Source organism: Gorilla gorilla, chromosome 15, assembly GCF_029281585.2.
Source record: "Gorilla gorilla gorilla isolate KB3781 chromosome 15, NHGRI_mGorGor1-v2.1_pri, whole genome shotgun sequence".
Classification (NCBI taxonomy): domain Eukaryota; kingdom Metazoa; phylum Chordata; class Mammalia; order Primates; family Hominidae; genus Gorilla; species Gorilla gorilla.
Window position 1 is genome coordinate 119,203,591 of NC_073239.2, and position 16,454 is coordinate 119,220,044.

General features: G+C 47.4%; 1 protein-coding gene across 14 annotated transcripts in view; it reads right to left on the reverse strand.

Moving 5' to 3' along the window:
• MOK (MOK protein kinase) overlaps window positions 1–16,454 on the reverse strand; it is a 75,581-nt gene that overhangs the window by 10,472 nt on the left and 48,655 nt on the right. For 9 of the 14 annotated variants that reach the window (XM_004055725.5, XM_055361597.2, XM_004055726.5 and 6 more), the window contains 3 exons: window positions 12,548–12,626; window positions 12,387–12,435; window positions 11,443–11,621 (listed from right to left, as the gene is read on the reverse strand). In XM_004055725.5, the coding sequence (XP_004055773.1) occupies window positions 11,443–11,621; window positions 12,387–12,435; window positions 12,548–12,626 (307 nt within the window). Of the gene's footprint in view, window positions 1–11,442; window positions 11,622–12,073; window positions 12,241–12,386; window positions 12,436–12,547; window positions 12,627–16,454 lie in introns of all 14 variants that reach the window. The other 5 variants (XM_031001966.3, XM_019009897.3, XM_063698188.1 and 2 more) reach the window with 3 other exon arrangements.

Genomic DNA, 16,454 nt, shown 5'->3' on the forward strand with positions numbered 1-16,454 from the left:
CTCCTACCCATAGCTCCAGCCAGCGTCAGAGCCAGCCCAAAGGCACCCTCCTTCCTCAGCCCATTTGAATTAATGTATGGATGCCCTTTCCTCTTACAAAACAGGCCTCCTTCTGATTCTCAATTAGGAGAATACCTCCCAGCACTCTCCCTCATCCGCCATCTCCTCTGCAAACAGGCACACCAGGCCCTCCCAACACCACATAAAGGCCTCACTGACCAGACCCTCCTACCAGGAGAACATGTTTTTCTAAAAACCCTTAACCCGGCTGGGCGCAGTGGCTTATGCCTGTAATCCCAGTACAGTGGGAGGCCAAGCCTGGTGAATCACAAGGTCAAGAGATTGAGACCAGCCTGGCCAACATGGTGAAACCCCTTCTCTACTAAAAATACAAAAATTAGCCGGGCATGGTGGCAGGCACCTGTAGTCCCAGCTACTCGGGAGGCTGAGGCAGGAGAATCGCTTGAACCTCGGAGGCAAAGGTTGCAGTGAGCTGAGATTGTGCCCTGCACTCCAGCCTGGTGACAGGGCAGGACTCTGTCTCAAAACAAAAAACAAAAATCAAACAAAAAAAAACCCTTAACCCAACCAGCCTTAAACCAAAATGGGAAGGCCCTTTCCAGGTCATCCTTACTGTCAGGCCTCTGAGCCCAAGCCTGCAGTATACATCGAGATGGTCCGAAGCAAGTGAAGAATCACAAAAGAAGTGAAAATGGCCAGCCCTGCCTTAACTGATGACATTACCTTGTGAAATTCCTTCTCCTGGCTCAGAAGCTTCCACACTGAGCACCTTGTGATCCCCTAGCCCCTGCCCGCCAGAGAACAACCCCCTTTGACTGTAATTTTCCACTACCTACCCAAATCCTATAAAACGACCCACCCCTATCTCCCTTTGCTGACTCTCTTTTCGGACTCAGCCCGCCTGCACCGAGGTGAAATAAACAGCCTTGTTGCTCACACAAAGCCCGTTTGGTGGTCTCTTCACAGGGACGCGCATGACATTTGGTGCCGAAACCCGGGACAGGAGGACTCCTTCGGGAGACCAGTCCCGTGTCCTTGCCCTCACTCTGTGAGGAGATCCACCTACAACCTCGGGTCCTCAGACCAACCAGCCCAAGGAACATCTCACCAATTTCAAATCAGGTAAGCGGTCTTTTCACTCTCTTCTCCAGCCTCTCTTGCTACCCTTCAGTCTCCCTGTTCTTCCAATTCCAGTTCTTTTTCCTCTCTAGTAGAGACGAAGGAGACACATTTTATCCGTGGACTCAAAACTCCAGCACCAGTCACAGACTCAGGAATACAGTCTTCTCTTGGTGTTTAATCACTGCGGGGACGCCTGCCTGATTATTCACCCGCACTCCATCGGTGTCTGATCACCGCGAGGATGCCTGCCTTGGTCATTCACCCACATTCCCTTGGTGGCAAGTCAACCGTGGGGATGCCTGCTTTGGCTGCTCACCCACATTGCAGCCCAGGGCTGCTCACCACCCCCCTTATCTGTGTCTCTACCCTCTCTTTTCTCTGGGCTTGCCTGCTTCACTATGGGCAACCTTCCACCCTCCATTCCCCCTTCTTCTTCCTTAGGCTGTATTCTCAAAAACTTAAAACCTCTTCAACTCTTGCCTGACCTAAAACCTGAGTGTCTTCTCCAACACCACTTGGCCCCAATACAAACTCGATAATGGTTCTAAACAGCCAGAAAATGGCACTTTTGATTTCTCCATTTTACAAGACCTGGATGATTTTTGTCGAAAAATAGGCAAATGGTCTGAGGTGCCTGACGTCCAGGCATTCTTTTACACATCGGTCCCTCCCTAGTCTCTGCTCCCAATGCAACTCATCCCAAATCTTTCTTCTTTCTCTCCTGTCTATTCCTTCAGTCTCCACTCCAAGCTCTGAGTCCTTTAAATCCTCCTTTTCTACAGACCCATCTGACCTCTCCCTTCCTCCCCAGGCTAATCCTCGCCAGGCTGAGCCAGGTCTCAATTCTTCCTCAGCCTCCACTCCCCCACCCTATAATCCTTTAATCACCTCCCAACCTCACACAGGATCCAGCTTACAGTTTCACGTGGGGAGACTAGCCCTCCCGCACCTGCTCCACAATTTCCTCTTAAGGAGGTGGCTAGAGCCGAAGGCTTAGCCAAGGTTAATGCTCCTTTTTCTTTATCTGACCTCTCCCAAATCAGTGTTTAGGCTCTTTTTCATCAAATATAAAAACTCAACCCAGTTCATGGCCTGTTTGGCAACAACCCTTAGATGCTTTACCGCCCTAGACCCAGAGGGGCCAGAAGGCCATCTTATTCTCAATAGGCATTTTATTACCCAATCTGCTCCTGACATTAGAAAAAGCTCCAAAAATTAGATTCCGGCCCTCAAACCCCACAACAGGACTTAATTAACCTCACCTTCAAGGTGTACAATAATAGAGTAGAGGCAGCCAAGTAGCAATGAATTTCTGAATTGCAATTCCTTGCCTCCACTGTGAGACAAACCCCAGCCACGTCTCCAGGACACAAGAACTTCCAAACGTCTGAACCGCAGTGGCCAGGCGTTCCTCCAGAACTGCCTCCCCAAGGATCTTACTTCTAGCGCCAGAAATCTGGCCACTGGGCCAAGAAATGCCCACAGCCCAGAATTCCTCCTAAGCCATGTCCCATCTGTGCAGAACCCCACTGGAAATCGGACTGTCCAACTCACCCAGCAGCCACTCCCAGAGTCCCTGGAACTCTGGCCCAAGGCTCTCTGACTGACTCCTTCCCAGATCTTCTCGGCTTTAGCGGCTGAAGACTAACACTACCCGATTGCCTCAGAAGCCTCCTTGACCATCACAGACGCTTTGGGTAACTCTTACAGTGGAGGGTAAGTCCATCCCCTTCTTAATCAATACGGAGCTTACCCACTCCACATTACCTTCTTTTCCCTTGCCTCCACAATTGTGGGTATTGACGGCCAGGCTTCTAAACCTTTTAAAACTCCCCAACTCTGGTGCCAACTTGGACAACATTCTTCTGTGCACTCCTTTTTAGTTATCCTCACCTGCCCAGCTCCCTTATTAGGTCGAGACATTTTAACTAAATTATCTGCTTCCCTGACTATTCCTAGACTATAGCCACACCTCATTGCTGCCCTTTTCCTCAGTTCAAAGCCTCCTTCACATCTTCCCCTTGTGTCTCCCCACCTTAATCCACAAGTATGGGACACCTCTACTCCCTCCCTGACAACTGATCACACACCCCTTACCATCCCATTAAAACCTAATCACCCTTAACCCGCTCAACGCCAATATCCCATCCCACAGTACATTTTAAAAGGATTAAAGCCTGTTATCACTCACCTGTTACAGCATGGCCTTTTAAAGCCTATAAACTCTCCTTACAATTCCCCCATTTTCCCTGTCCAAAAACCGGACAAGTCTTACAAGTTAGTTCAGGATCTGCATCTTATCAACCAAATTGTTTTGCCTATCCACCCTGTAGTGCTAAACCCATGTGCTCTCCTATCCTCAATATCTCCCTCCACAACCCCTCCACAACCCATTATTCTGTTCTGGGTCTCAAACATGCTTTCTTTACTATTCCTTTGCACCCTTCATCCCAGCCACTCTTCGCTTTCACTTGGACTGACCCTGACACTCATCAGGCTCAGCAAATTACCTGGGCTATACTGCTGCAAGGCTTCATGGACAGCCCCCATTACTTCAGTCAAACCCAAATTTCTTCCTCATCCATTACCTATCTTGGCATAATTCTTCATCAGAACACACATGCCTTCCCTGCTAATCATGTCCGGCTAATCTCCTAAACCCCAACCCCTTCTACAAAACAACTCCTTTCCTTCCTGGGTATGGTTAAATACTTTCATCTTTAAATACCTGGTTTTGCCATCCTAACAAAACCATTACATAAACTCACAAAAGAAAACCTAGCTGACCACATAGATCCTAAATCCTTTCCCCATTCCTCTTTCCGTTCCTTAAAAACAGCCCTGGAAGCTGCTCCCACACTAGCTCTCCCTAACTCATCCCAACCCTTTTTCATTACACAGAGCCGAAGTGCAGGGCTGTGCAGTTGAAATTCTTACACAAGAGCCGGGATCGTGCCCTGTATCCTTTTTGTCCAAACTTGATCTTACTGTTTTAGGCTGGCCATCACGTCTCCGTGCGGCAGCTGCCGTCACCCTAATACTTTTAGAGGCCCTCAAAATCACAAACTATGCTCAACTCACTCTCTACAGCCCTCATAACTTCCAAAATCTATTTTCTTCCTCACACCTGATGCATATACTTTCTGCTCCCTGGCTCCTTCAGCTGTACCCACTCTTTGTCGAGTCTCCCACAATTACCAGTGTTCCTGGCCCAGACTTCAGTCTGGCCTCCCACATTATTCCAGATACCACACCTGACCCCCATGACTGTATCTCTCTGATCCACCTGACATTCACTCCATTTCCCCATATTTCCTTCTTTCCTGTTCCTCACCCTGATCACACTTGGTTTATCCATGGCAGTTCCACCAGGCCTAATCACCGCTTACCAGCAAAGGCAGGCTATGCTATAGTATCTTCCACATCTATCATTGAGGCTACTGCTCTGCCCCCTCCACTACCTCTCAGCAAGCCGAACTCATTGCTTTAATTCAAGCCCTCACTCTTGCAAAGGAACTACGCATCAATATTTATACTGACTCTAAACATGCCTTCCATATCCTGCCCCACCATGCTGTTATATGGGCTGAAAGACGTTTCCTCACTACACAAGGGTCGTCCATCATTAATGCCTCTTTAATAAAAATACTTCTCAAGGTCGCTTTACTTCCAAAGGAAGCTGTAGTCATTCACTGCAAGGGCCATCAAAAGGCATCAGACCCCATTGCTCAGGGCAACGCTTATGCTGATAAGGTAGCTAAAGAAGCAGCTAGCATTCCAACTTCTATCCCTCATGGCAGTTTTTCTCCTTCTCATCGGTCACTCCCACCTACTCCGCCACTGAAACTTCCACCTATCAATCTCTTCCCACACAAGGCAAATAGTTCTTGGACTAAGGAACATATCTCCTTCCAGCCTCACAGGCCCATTCTATTCTGTCGTCATTCCATAACCTCTTCCACGTAGGTTACAAGCTGCTAGTCTGCCTCTTAGAACCTCTCATTTCCTTTCCATCATGGAAATCTATCCTCAAGGAAATCACTTCTCAGTGTTCCATCTGCTGTTCTACTACTCCTCAGGGATTGTTCAGGGCCCCTCCCTTCCCTACACATCAAGCTCGGGAATTTGCCCCTGCCCAGGACTGGCAAATTGACTTTACTCACATGCCCTGAGTCAGGAAACTAAAATACGACTCGGTCTAGATAGACACTTTCACTGGATGGGTAGAGGCCTTTCCCACAAGGTCAAAAAAAGGCCACCGTGGTCATTTCTTCCCTTCTGTCAGACATAATTCCTCGGTTTGGCCTTCCCACCTCTATACAGTCCAATAATGGACTGGCCTTTATTAGTCAAATCACCCAAGCAGTTTCTCAGGCTCTTGGTATTCAGTGGAACCTTCATACCCCTTACCATCCTCAATCTTCAGGAAAAGTAGAATGGAACAGACTAATGGTCTTTTAAAAACACACCTCACCAAACTCAGCCTCCAACTTAAAAAGGAGGACTCTGTCAAGGATAGAGCCCAAAAACTCACCAACCAAGCAAGTAACTACGCTGAACCCCCTTGGGCACTCTCTAATTGGATGTCCTGGGTCCTCCCAATTCTTAGTCCTTTAATACCTGTTTTTCTCCTTCTCTTATTTGGACCTTGTGTCTTCCGTTTAGCTCTCAATTCATAAAAAACCACATCCAGGCCATCACCAATCATTCTATATGACAAATGCTCCTTCTCAGAACCCCACAATATCGCCCATTACCCCCAAATCTTCCTTCAGCTGAATCTCTCCCACTCCAGGTTCCCACGCCACCCCTAATCCCACTCGAAGCAGCCCTGAGAAACATCGCCCATTATCTCTCCATACCACCCCCCCAAAATTTTCACTGCCCCAACACTTCAATACTATTTTATGTTATTTTTCTTATTAATATTAATATAAGAAGACAGGAATGTCAGGCCTCTAAGCCCAAGCCTGCACATATACATCCAGATGGCCTGAAGCAAGTGAAGAATCACAAAAGTGAAAATGGCTGGTCCCTGCCTTAACTGATGATATTTCCTTGTGAAATTCTTTCTCTCAGAAGCTCCCCAACTGAGCACCTTGTGACCCCCTCTGCCTGCCCCTGCCCACCGGAGAACAACCCCCTTTGACTGTAATTTTCCACTACCTACCCAAATCCTCTAAAACGGCCCCACCCCTATCTCCCTTCAATGATTCTCTTTTCGGACTCAGCCCGCCTGCACCCAGGTGAAATAAATAGCCTTGTTGCTCACACAAAGCCTGTTTGGTGGTCTTTTCACATGGACGTGTGTGACACTTACAACCCCTACTGCAGCCAAACTCTCAGGACATACCCCCTAGTATCACCTTTCCAGGTTAAAGAGAGCTCCCACCTCCGATCCTCCAACCAGCACCTCACCAACTTCTAACTGGTATTCCAGCACACTCCTTGGGCCAACCTGACTCCGCCTCACATCCATCCCAAAGAAACTTCACATCAGTAAATCCATCCATCTCAAACAGGTTTAAAGTACTATTACAACTAGCCTCCTTTAATGGAAACACTCTATTACACCCTACTTGCAGGCATTATAATACTTACCCTATTGTTTGCAGTGGGATTATATAGTGTAACTCCTTCCAATTGGAATACCAGCCAAAAGTCCCCCTCACTTTAGCCGTCTGCCTAATCGTTACCCTTACAGCAGGAATCACAATCACTATCAAACATTCCCACATCCTCCCTAGATGCCCTGCTTTTGTCTATCCTGCCGCTTCACTCTTCCTTCACGCCCTCTCACAAGATATTTCCTGGTTCCACCCACGGAACGACACCCTGGAGGCCTTTTTCAAGTGGATAATCGACCTTTTCTTCCAAGGCTCTCTCTATGGCTTTACTCTGGGTGAAACCGAACTATTTATTTTTCTGCTCACTATCTGCCTTTCTAACCCGTCTCATAATCAATACCCCAACCCTTCGTTCAGTCCAACCAATACCTACAACCCCTGAACACCTATACAGAACACTTAATCTCACACACTCCTTACTAAAAAACTCCAATTCCTCTCTAGCAAGAGACTGCTGGCTCTGCGTATCCCTCCTCTCCACAACATACAATGCAACCCCTGCTCAGTCTATAACTGGACTTCCACCCAAGTAAGCTACCATCCTGAAATCCTCATTAACTGCCCCTCAAACTCGACATACAGGCATTAACAAAAATCTTCCCCCAGTTAGCTAGCGAGTTCGGTCCAGGTGTTACAATCTTACATGCCTACTTACGCAATCTGGCCCCCACCACAGCTGTGATGAATGCCTATTAGTAGGAACCGTAACAACCCACACAATTTTATCCTATCCAGCACCACTGTGCGCCAACGACATCTACCCTCAAGCATTCCCCTCAGCCACCTAAATTCCAAGCTGTGCAACTTACACCGCACAACTCAAACCCTCCACCGAACAGACTACTCTCAAAGCCACCAACAATAAAGACAGGCTTCGTTTATCTAGCTCCCCAGCCCTTGACACCTCCCACCTCCTTAACAAAAACTCAGAGTACTGCAACGGCCGACACCTCCCATTTATCCCTCTTCCCTTGGCTCCCCTCTCCATGCACCATCCCTGCACCCGCCACCTGCGACTGTGTCCTTATCCCAACATTCAGCAATACTCCCACATGGATCTTAGTGGACACAAAATGCTTCCTCTTACGCTGGGAAAAAAGAACCCAAAGCCCCCAGCCTAAAGCAAACACCCTTTACAACCACTCACAGCAGCAGCTCTAGCCGGGGCCCTAGGAGTATGGATGCATGAGGACAACAAAACAGTACATCTTTTTAGCATACACAACCAGTTCTGTCTACCAAGCCAAGGCATACTTTTCGTATGCAATACCTCAACTTATATTTGCCTCCCCTCTAACTGGACAGGCACCTACCTGCACCCTGGTTTTCCTCACTCCAAAAATCAATGTTGCCCCAGGAGACCAACCCCTACCAATCCCAGTTAATACCCGCATCCGACACCGCCGTGCTATGCAACTCATACCTCTATTAGCAGTCCCCGGAATAACTACAGGAGTTGGAACTGAGACTGCGGGATTAACCACCTCTGTTTCCTATTACCAATCCCTCTCCAAAGACCTCACAGATAGCTTGGAAGAGATAGCCAAATCCATTACAACTCTCCAATCACAAATAGATTCTTTAGCAGCAGTGGTTCTTCAAAATCACAGAGGCGTAGACCTACTCACAGCCAAAAAGGGAGGACTCTGCCTCTTTCTAGATGAACAGTGCTGCTTTTATCGTAACCAATCTGGCTCAGTACAAGATTCTGTAAAAACACTAAAGGACCGAGCACAAAAAATTAAAGAAAATGTCCCCCGATGGCCAGCGTGGCCCTCCTGGTCCTTTAGTACCTGGTTTCCATGGCTAATGCCCCTCTTAGGCCCAGCCATAACCATTCTTCTTTTTCTAGCATTCAGCCCTTGTCTCCTAAGCCTTCTCACTCAGTTTTTACAGGACCGTATCGGAGCCTTCAATACAATACAAGATATGATGCTGCTCCAAGAATACCAACAGCTCTAAGAATGGCAGTCCCTACTGTCCGGCCTTCCCCCATAACCATCGCCCCTTCCCAGCAAGAAGTGGCCAGACGCCAACGGCGCCCCTCTTCTATTACCTATTAAAGGGCTGGAATGTTAGGGACAAACTGCCCCAAAAAAGCTTCTTGGTGCTGCCCACCCCTCCCCCTAATGCTCTGCAACCCTTCTCCGTGCCGTCCACCCTTCCCTCAAGCCTCTTTACATTTCTAAGCCTTTAACTAGGCGCCACGGTAAAGCCAACAGACTTCACCTGTCAGACCTTGCTGTGATAAGCAAATCCCAATTACAAACCATCCAGACCTCACAGCAGGAGGTCGTGGGAAGTATAAACAAACTTTCCCTACACCCTTCTGTAAGTTCCTGCTCTTCATCTAGTTGCTACCACAAACATCACAAGGTGTTATGTGGCAAAATTAACCAGCAAACAACCCTGGGATGGCCGGGGCGGTGGCTCACGCCTGTGATCCCAGCACTTTGGGAGGCTGAGGCGGGCGGATCACGAGGTCAGGAGATCAAGACCATCCTGGCTAACACAATGAAACCCTGTCTCTACTAAAAATACAAAAAATTAGCTGGGCGTGGTGGCGGGCGCCTGTAGTCCCAGCTACTCGGGAGTCTGAGGCAGGAGAATGGTGTGAACCTGGGAGGCGGAGCTTGCAGTGAGCCCAGATCGCACCACTGCACTCCAGTCTGGGCGACAGAGCAAGACTCCGTCTCAAAAAAAAAAACCAACTCCAGGATGCGGCCATACCAAAGAACTCCCTCAAATTCCCCTCCCCAATATAAATCCCTCATTCTATAAGCTTGGGGCTGCTTCCTCTGACTGTCTGACTTGCTTGCCTGACTTTGGGTCTATTTTTCCTCTCTCTCAGCTGACCCTACAGTCAGGGCATGGCCATGGGTCTCTCCATTCTGCCTAGTCTCCTCGACCAGGCAGATTCGCTCACACGGAACACGAGGAACTCAGCCTGGCGTGTGCAGCGACCTTAGCTGCTGGGAGGCTCCACTCTCCCTTGTGCTTGACCTTTTGTTTCCACTTTACCAGCAGGTCCGACATGTTTTCTAAGAGGCAAAAGACAGATCCACATTCCGTCATCTGTCCAGCATGATGTCTGTGGTGAAATGTGACTAATTCAGAGTAACCGTGATAAATAACCCCACAGTGAGCCTCCCATCGGCCAAGGGGAGTTTTGCTGACAAATTCAGGGTGAGACAGGTCAGGTTTTGTCAACAAATGAGTCCCAAGAAACCTTTTGGTTTCCAGAGCTTTTATAGATTTTGGAATTGTGGGAACAAGATTTTAAACCTGTGCTGGGCGCGGTGGCTCATGCCTGTAATCCCAGCACTTTGGGAGGCTGAGGCAGGCGGATTACCTGAAGTCAGGAGTTCAAGACCAGCCTGACCAACATGGAGAAACCCCGTCTCTACTAAAAATACAAAATTAGCTGGGCGTGGTGGTGCATGCCTGTAATCCCAGCTACTTGGGGGGCTGAGCCAGGAGAATCGCTGGAACCCGGGAGGCGGAGGCTGCAGTGAGCCAAGATCGCACCATTGCACTCCAGCCTAGGCAACAAGAGCGAAACTCCATCTCAAAAAAATAAATAAAGATTTTAAACCTGTATAAATAAATTCAATTCATATTACATGCCACAAATAATATTTAAAAATACAGCTCTGGTAGTAGGCCTAGCTTCTATTCCAGAAAATGGCAGGATCTTGTGACTAAAGGAGAGAGGAGGAAATGCGGGTGAGCAGGAAACAGCTCCAAGTGGGGAGATGAGTGCCTCAGCCCAGTTTGGTGGCTGGTGCACCGTGGGCCGTCTTGTGTGCTGGTGAGATACGGGTGGCCTTGTGCTCCTGACATCTGCCCCCTCCAGATGAACTCACAAGACCTGGGCTCATGGGAAGGGACTCTCGGTTGACACTTCTGGCTGCAGTGAAATTGCCATTCAGCTTTCCCAAACGAAAAGTTACCAGTATGAACCATCTGGATCAAAGGAGAGTACGTCCTGAAGTGCATTTCTGTAGCAGTCTGTTGAGCAGGCGGGACCAGACTGTGACCCCTCAGATGCACCCCCAGACCTTAACCTCACTGCCACCTGCCTGGAGGCCCACTGGGAGCAAGAGGTGCAGCTCTCCACCCCTGTGCGCGTCTTCAATTCAACACCATTCACCTTGGAGTGGGACCGGCCCCCATCTCCTCGTCCCGGGGCCACTGCTCCTTGCCAAAGGCTGGGGGGGAGTGGGGGATTTGGAGGCTGGAGCAGGGAGGGGTGGGATTGGGGCTTTCTAGAGTCCAACTGTGCCAGAAGGTGCCTCATCCTCACACCTGTGGCCAGGGCACCCTACCTAATATGACTGCACCTCTCAGGGGAGGTCTGGCTCACCCCTCCCCACAGCAGCCCCATCAAGCACCTCACAGCAACCCCAAGGAGGCAGCTGCCCACACCACCAGGGTGTGCAGGAGGGAGAACAACTGAGGGCTGGTGCTCTTCTCCGGGAACGGCAGGCAAGGCCAAATATGTACAACAAGTAAAATGAAAGCCTAGTCAATTTTCTGTTAAATTAAAAACAGTAAAACAGAAAGAAAAACCAGAATGACCATGACATCTGGATTGTAAAGGAAGGAGCACGAGCCTGGCTGCCGCACCGCTCCACCGCAGGAACCAGGCAGGAGCCTGGCCTGGTGCTACCTGGCAATCTCGTAGAACACACAGCCAGCGCTCCACAGGTCCATCTTGTACGTGTAGAACCCATCAGTGAGGAGACACTCCGGGGCCCGGTACCAGCGGGTGGAGATGTATTCCGTGTACGGCTGCTTGGAATAGACACTCCGGCAGGAGCCAAAGTCCCCTAATTTCAGGACATCCTGCTGGAAGGGGAAAGAAGCAAGGACAAGTAACATCCCATTATGTGGCTATCATAATACAAACCACTCCAAATATTTATGCACCAGCAGGAAAATTACTAGCATCTAAAGTAGTCTGTAAAATACAAATTACTGGCTTTCTGAGCACCTCAAAGTGCCTCCAGCAGATGAGGAAGTGATGTCTGTTCAGTGGAACAGGTTTACAAATATTCTGGCTGTTTCACATATATTTCCAAAATGTCTACAGGTTTGGAAACTGGTTAACCCGTGGCGCTTCTACAAATGAACGACACACACTAGTCGTCTGTCCGGTCGTGTTGCCAGCTTGCCCAACAAGGGCTCTTTTAGCCACACAGCCTCAGAAGACCCTGCTGACAGCCAGTGACAAGTGCTGGGAAACAGCAAATTGTACGGTTTAAACACAGGTAGTTTAGTGGCTTGGGAGTGAGACGGACCTGAGCTCAAATCCTGCCTCTGCCACATTTCCCTCTAGAAGGTTTGAACGGCCGTCTGAATAGGGTTCATTTTTGTCTGCGGTGTGAAAATGGTGCTTTCAATTATTTTCTTCCAGGTGCAGTCAGTTATGTTGATGGCATTTATTAAATAAACCATTTTTTACAACCTGAGAGGGAAAAAAATTACTGTAACAAACAGGCTGTCTAGCCGCATGGACTGAAAGTTCCTCTGGTAGGAGGAGAAAACCTTTCAGGGAAAGATTTTCTATTCAACTTTTATTCTGATACCCAGCTTTCATGTAAAAGCTCTTACCTTTATTAGTATATTTTCTGGTTTTACATCTCTGTGAAATATTCCATTTCTGCATTCAGTATAAAGGAAAAATAGAATTACACTTCATTTATTCAAATTCTTGAATCTGAATGTTAACACATTTTATTAATTTCAGAGTTGTCAAATCTCCGAGAGCATACCTGTGAATATGATCCAGGGACTTACATAACTGGTACATATAGTGCATAATTTTTTTTTCTGATAATGGGTATCTTCTCCCTGTACAATCAAGGAAATAGGCAAATATGGTTACTGATGGTACATATCCTCTTTTTTGAAATAAAAATAATCCATTTTTATTTAACGATGTGTGAAAATCTAAGTTCCCCTGTAAAAAATAATCTGAAGTAGTCTTAGGAAATATGTAGTGTGCCTACAAAACATACCATTTAAAATTCCATATACTGGCCAGGGGTGGTGGCTCACACCTGTAATCCCAGCACTTTGGGAGGCTGAGGTGGGTGGATCACGAGATCAGGAGTTTGAGACCAGCCTGGCTAAAATGGTGAAACCCCATATCTACTAAAAATACAAAAATTTGCCGGGTGTGGTGGCGGGTGCCTGTAATCTCAGCTACTTGGGAGGCTGAGGCTGGAGAATCGCTTGAACCCAGGAGGTGGAGGTTGCAGCAAGCCGAGATGGCACCATTGCACTCCAGCCTGGGCAACAGGAGCAAAACTCCGTCCAAAAAAAAAGAATCTGTATAATGGCATGATCTCATTTAAAATTACATAGCACATACATTTTTAATGGAAAATCCCTTTTTCTTTTTCTCTTTGGCAGTTTATAGAGGCTTCTTTTACATCCTCAACTATGTATTAGTAGCACCATGTAATTTTTAGAATTGTCAAATCTGGGGAAACTGCTAAGTTTCTTTCATATCTGAGCTATAAGATTTCATATTTCAAGTTTTCTAGGGAGTAAATGCTCTTTAATCTTTGAATTGACCATATTCAGAGTATTCCTAGAAGACATCCCAAATGAGATGGCCAGCAATAATGTAACTATTAATACATGGAAGAGACTGCAAAGCATATAAATGTATCCCAGCCAACCCTTAACAAGATTCCAGACATGTCCACGGCTATTTCACGGTTACGCTAAGAGTAGAAATATGACATAGGAGAGGTTAAAATAGAAGAGATGGCAGTCTTAACTTTGTGGTTGAAATATCTTATTTTTGCAAATTTAACAAAATCTATAAACATGGTGGAGACACCGCAAGGGCCTGTTTTGGAAGCCCCAGGCGAGTCAGCTCTATCAGCTGCACAGTGACTCCGCTGCTGCTCTAGCACACGTGGTTTTTCTGAGTTTTGAAACAGGTGAAGCAGGTTTGGGAAATTGCCAATTAAAAAATTAATAAACAATAAACGTTACTGAAGAATGACAGAATTGTTGATAATTTTTTTCCTTTTATTTTTAGTGGAAATGTAGTAATTGTACCTATTAATGGGACCCAGAGAGTGTTATTTTGATCCATACATACAATGTGTAAGGATGAAATCGGGGCAATTAGCACGTGCGTCAGCTCTGTGAACATTCAGAGCACACGTGCTATGGTTTCAGTGGGAACAGCACTGAGCAATCGTCACACAAGTAGCATGGTCTGACAGCCTCAGCCGGCCTCGGAGGCCTTCCAGGACGCTGTCCTTCAGCCTACACTGATTATGAAAATGTTAGGAGTCACTCGTCAACCCAGTGTTCCACTAGGCTTTCCTGTTTATGTGGAGATGTCCGCTTTAAAGGGGGACAGATCACAGTTCAAGAAGCAGTTCAACTGCTTTCAGTCTCAGTCCACATGTCTTTCACAGGAGAGGCCGTTTAGCGTGGCTGGCACAGTCCCCTGCAGCTGCCCTGTATTCAGCACCTGGGCTGGCTGTGCCTTGGTGCCCGCAGCTTTCTACCGTGTTTGAAGACTTCATACCACACGCCCAGCATCACAGTTTACCCCTGTTCCAGAGATGTCAATTTTACTTGATTTTAATTTTCAAAGTGTGTGTTTTAAGTTATTAAGTTTTAAATCTGCACAATGACCATGTTCACCTAACAGTTTGGAAATCCACTTCCTCCCTCCATGAGCACATATACCATTTGACACTTTTGGTCCTAAGTTTATAATTTCTTTTGAAAAATTAAAATTATTCTTTTTCTCTACTTAACAAGAATATATAAATAATAGAAAGTAATTTAAATTGTAAAATGTCTAGGTGCAATTAGCTTTTTCTTTTTTTGGGGGGGGGACGAAGTGTAGCACTGTCACCCAGGCTGGAATGCATTGGTACGATCTCCGCCCACTGCAACCTCCAACTCCCAGGTTCAAGCGATTCTCCTGCCTCAGCCTCTCGAGTAGCTGGAATTACAGGCACCCGCCACCACTACGCCCTGATAATTTTTTTGTATTTTTAGTAGAGACGGGGTTTCACTATGTTGACCAGGCTGGTCTTGAACTCCTGACCTCGTGATCCGCCCGCCTCGGCCTCCCGAAGTGCTGGGATTACAGGCTTGAGCCACTGCGCCTGGCCGCAATTAACTTTTTTGTGTCATACTATCATCTTTTTATTGTTTCACATGATTTGTCATCAATTTTCCAGAATTAAAATCAAAAGAATCAAAAGTAAGACCTTTATCAGCTTTCCCAAGCTGATAATTCTAGAATCTTATTAAATTAATATCTATAACAGATGAAAAGAAAGCAAGTTTCCATTCTCCTTCACACGCGCAGCAGGATGAAGCTGCTGGAATTTCATCTCATCAGGTGCTCCTGGGTCCTGCGATCAAACCCAGTCTCACTGCCCCCGACTTACCCTGGCACTCAAGACCCCCTTCAACCAATTCTTCTCCACCAAAAGGGTTCTCAGACTCCCACGAGTGGGTTGCTAAGACACATACTGTCCCTCCCCATCTCCACCCACATGTATGATTCAGAAGGTCTGCAATGGGGCCCCATAGTCGCCTAACTAGAGCCCCAGGTGCAGCTACTAGTCTTGGGGCCTCGCTTGAGAACCATGCCCACCACACCCTTCTTGTTTATCGAATGCTCAGGTGAATTCCCTCATGGACTCTTCTCTGGTTGCTCCCAAAGCTCGCCTGCTTAGTACCTATATTCATGATGTTCCATTCCAGGAACGCCCTTCCCAGCCATGTCCACACATTCAAATCTTACTCGTATCATAAAATTGTCATTAGAGTCATCTGAACTTGAACTTGGGAAACGTGGAATCTTTTAGGAAAAGTCTAATCTATCCAATCTTCATAATCACCTAGAAGTCTTTTAAAAAGCTGATTAAAAAGCCTGTAATCCCAGCACTTTGGGAGGCTGAGGCAGGCGGATCACGAGGTCAGGAGATCGAGACCATCCTGGCTAACACAGTGAAGCCCCGTCTCTACTAAAAATACAAAAAATTAGCCACGCGTGGTGGCAGGCGCCTGTAATCCCAGCTACTTGGGAGGCTGAGGCAGGAGAATGGTGTGAACCTGGGAGGCGGAGCTTGCAGTGAGCTGAGATCGTGCCACTGCACTCCAGCCTGGGTGACACAGTGAGACTCCGTCTCAAAAAACAATAAAATAAAATTTTAAAAAAGCAGATTTCAAGGCCTGAACCTAGACCTAATGGAGCCACAAACGGGCATGCGGGCCAGGAGTCTGTCCTTCTCAGATGCCTTCAGTCCCAGGTAAGAGTCCTCTTCAGGTGCCCACCCTTCCTTGCCTCCCTGGGTCTGGGTCTCCTCCTGGAAACTCCCTATTCACAGCCCTAGGGGTAGGGAGCCGTCCTGGTCCCGGGCCAGTAGTTGGGGGTGTTACTGCTGGCATGAGGTATCAGAGCAACAGTGTGGGCCCAGTAGTCTGAACTGCTGGAGACCACACCCTTGCAAAGGAAAGCGCTGCCTAGCCACTCTCCATAAGCTTCTCCAGAACAAACTTTCCGGGCCCAAGACTATCTGGTTCCCATCAGATTCTTGTTTTCAAACAGTTTGAAACAAGTAAAATAGAGTACAGTTAACGAGTTACTCAGAAGTTTCTCATATGCCCCTTAGTGAATTCCAGCAG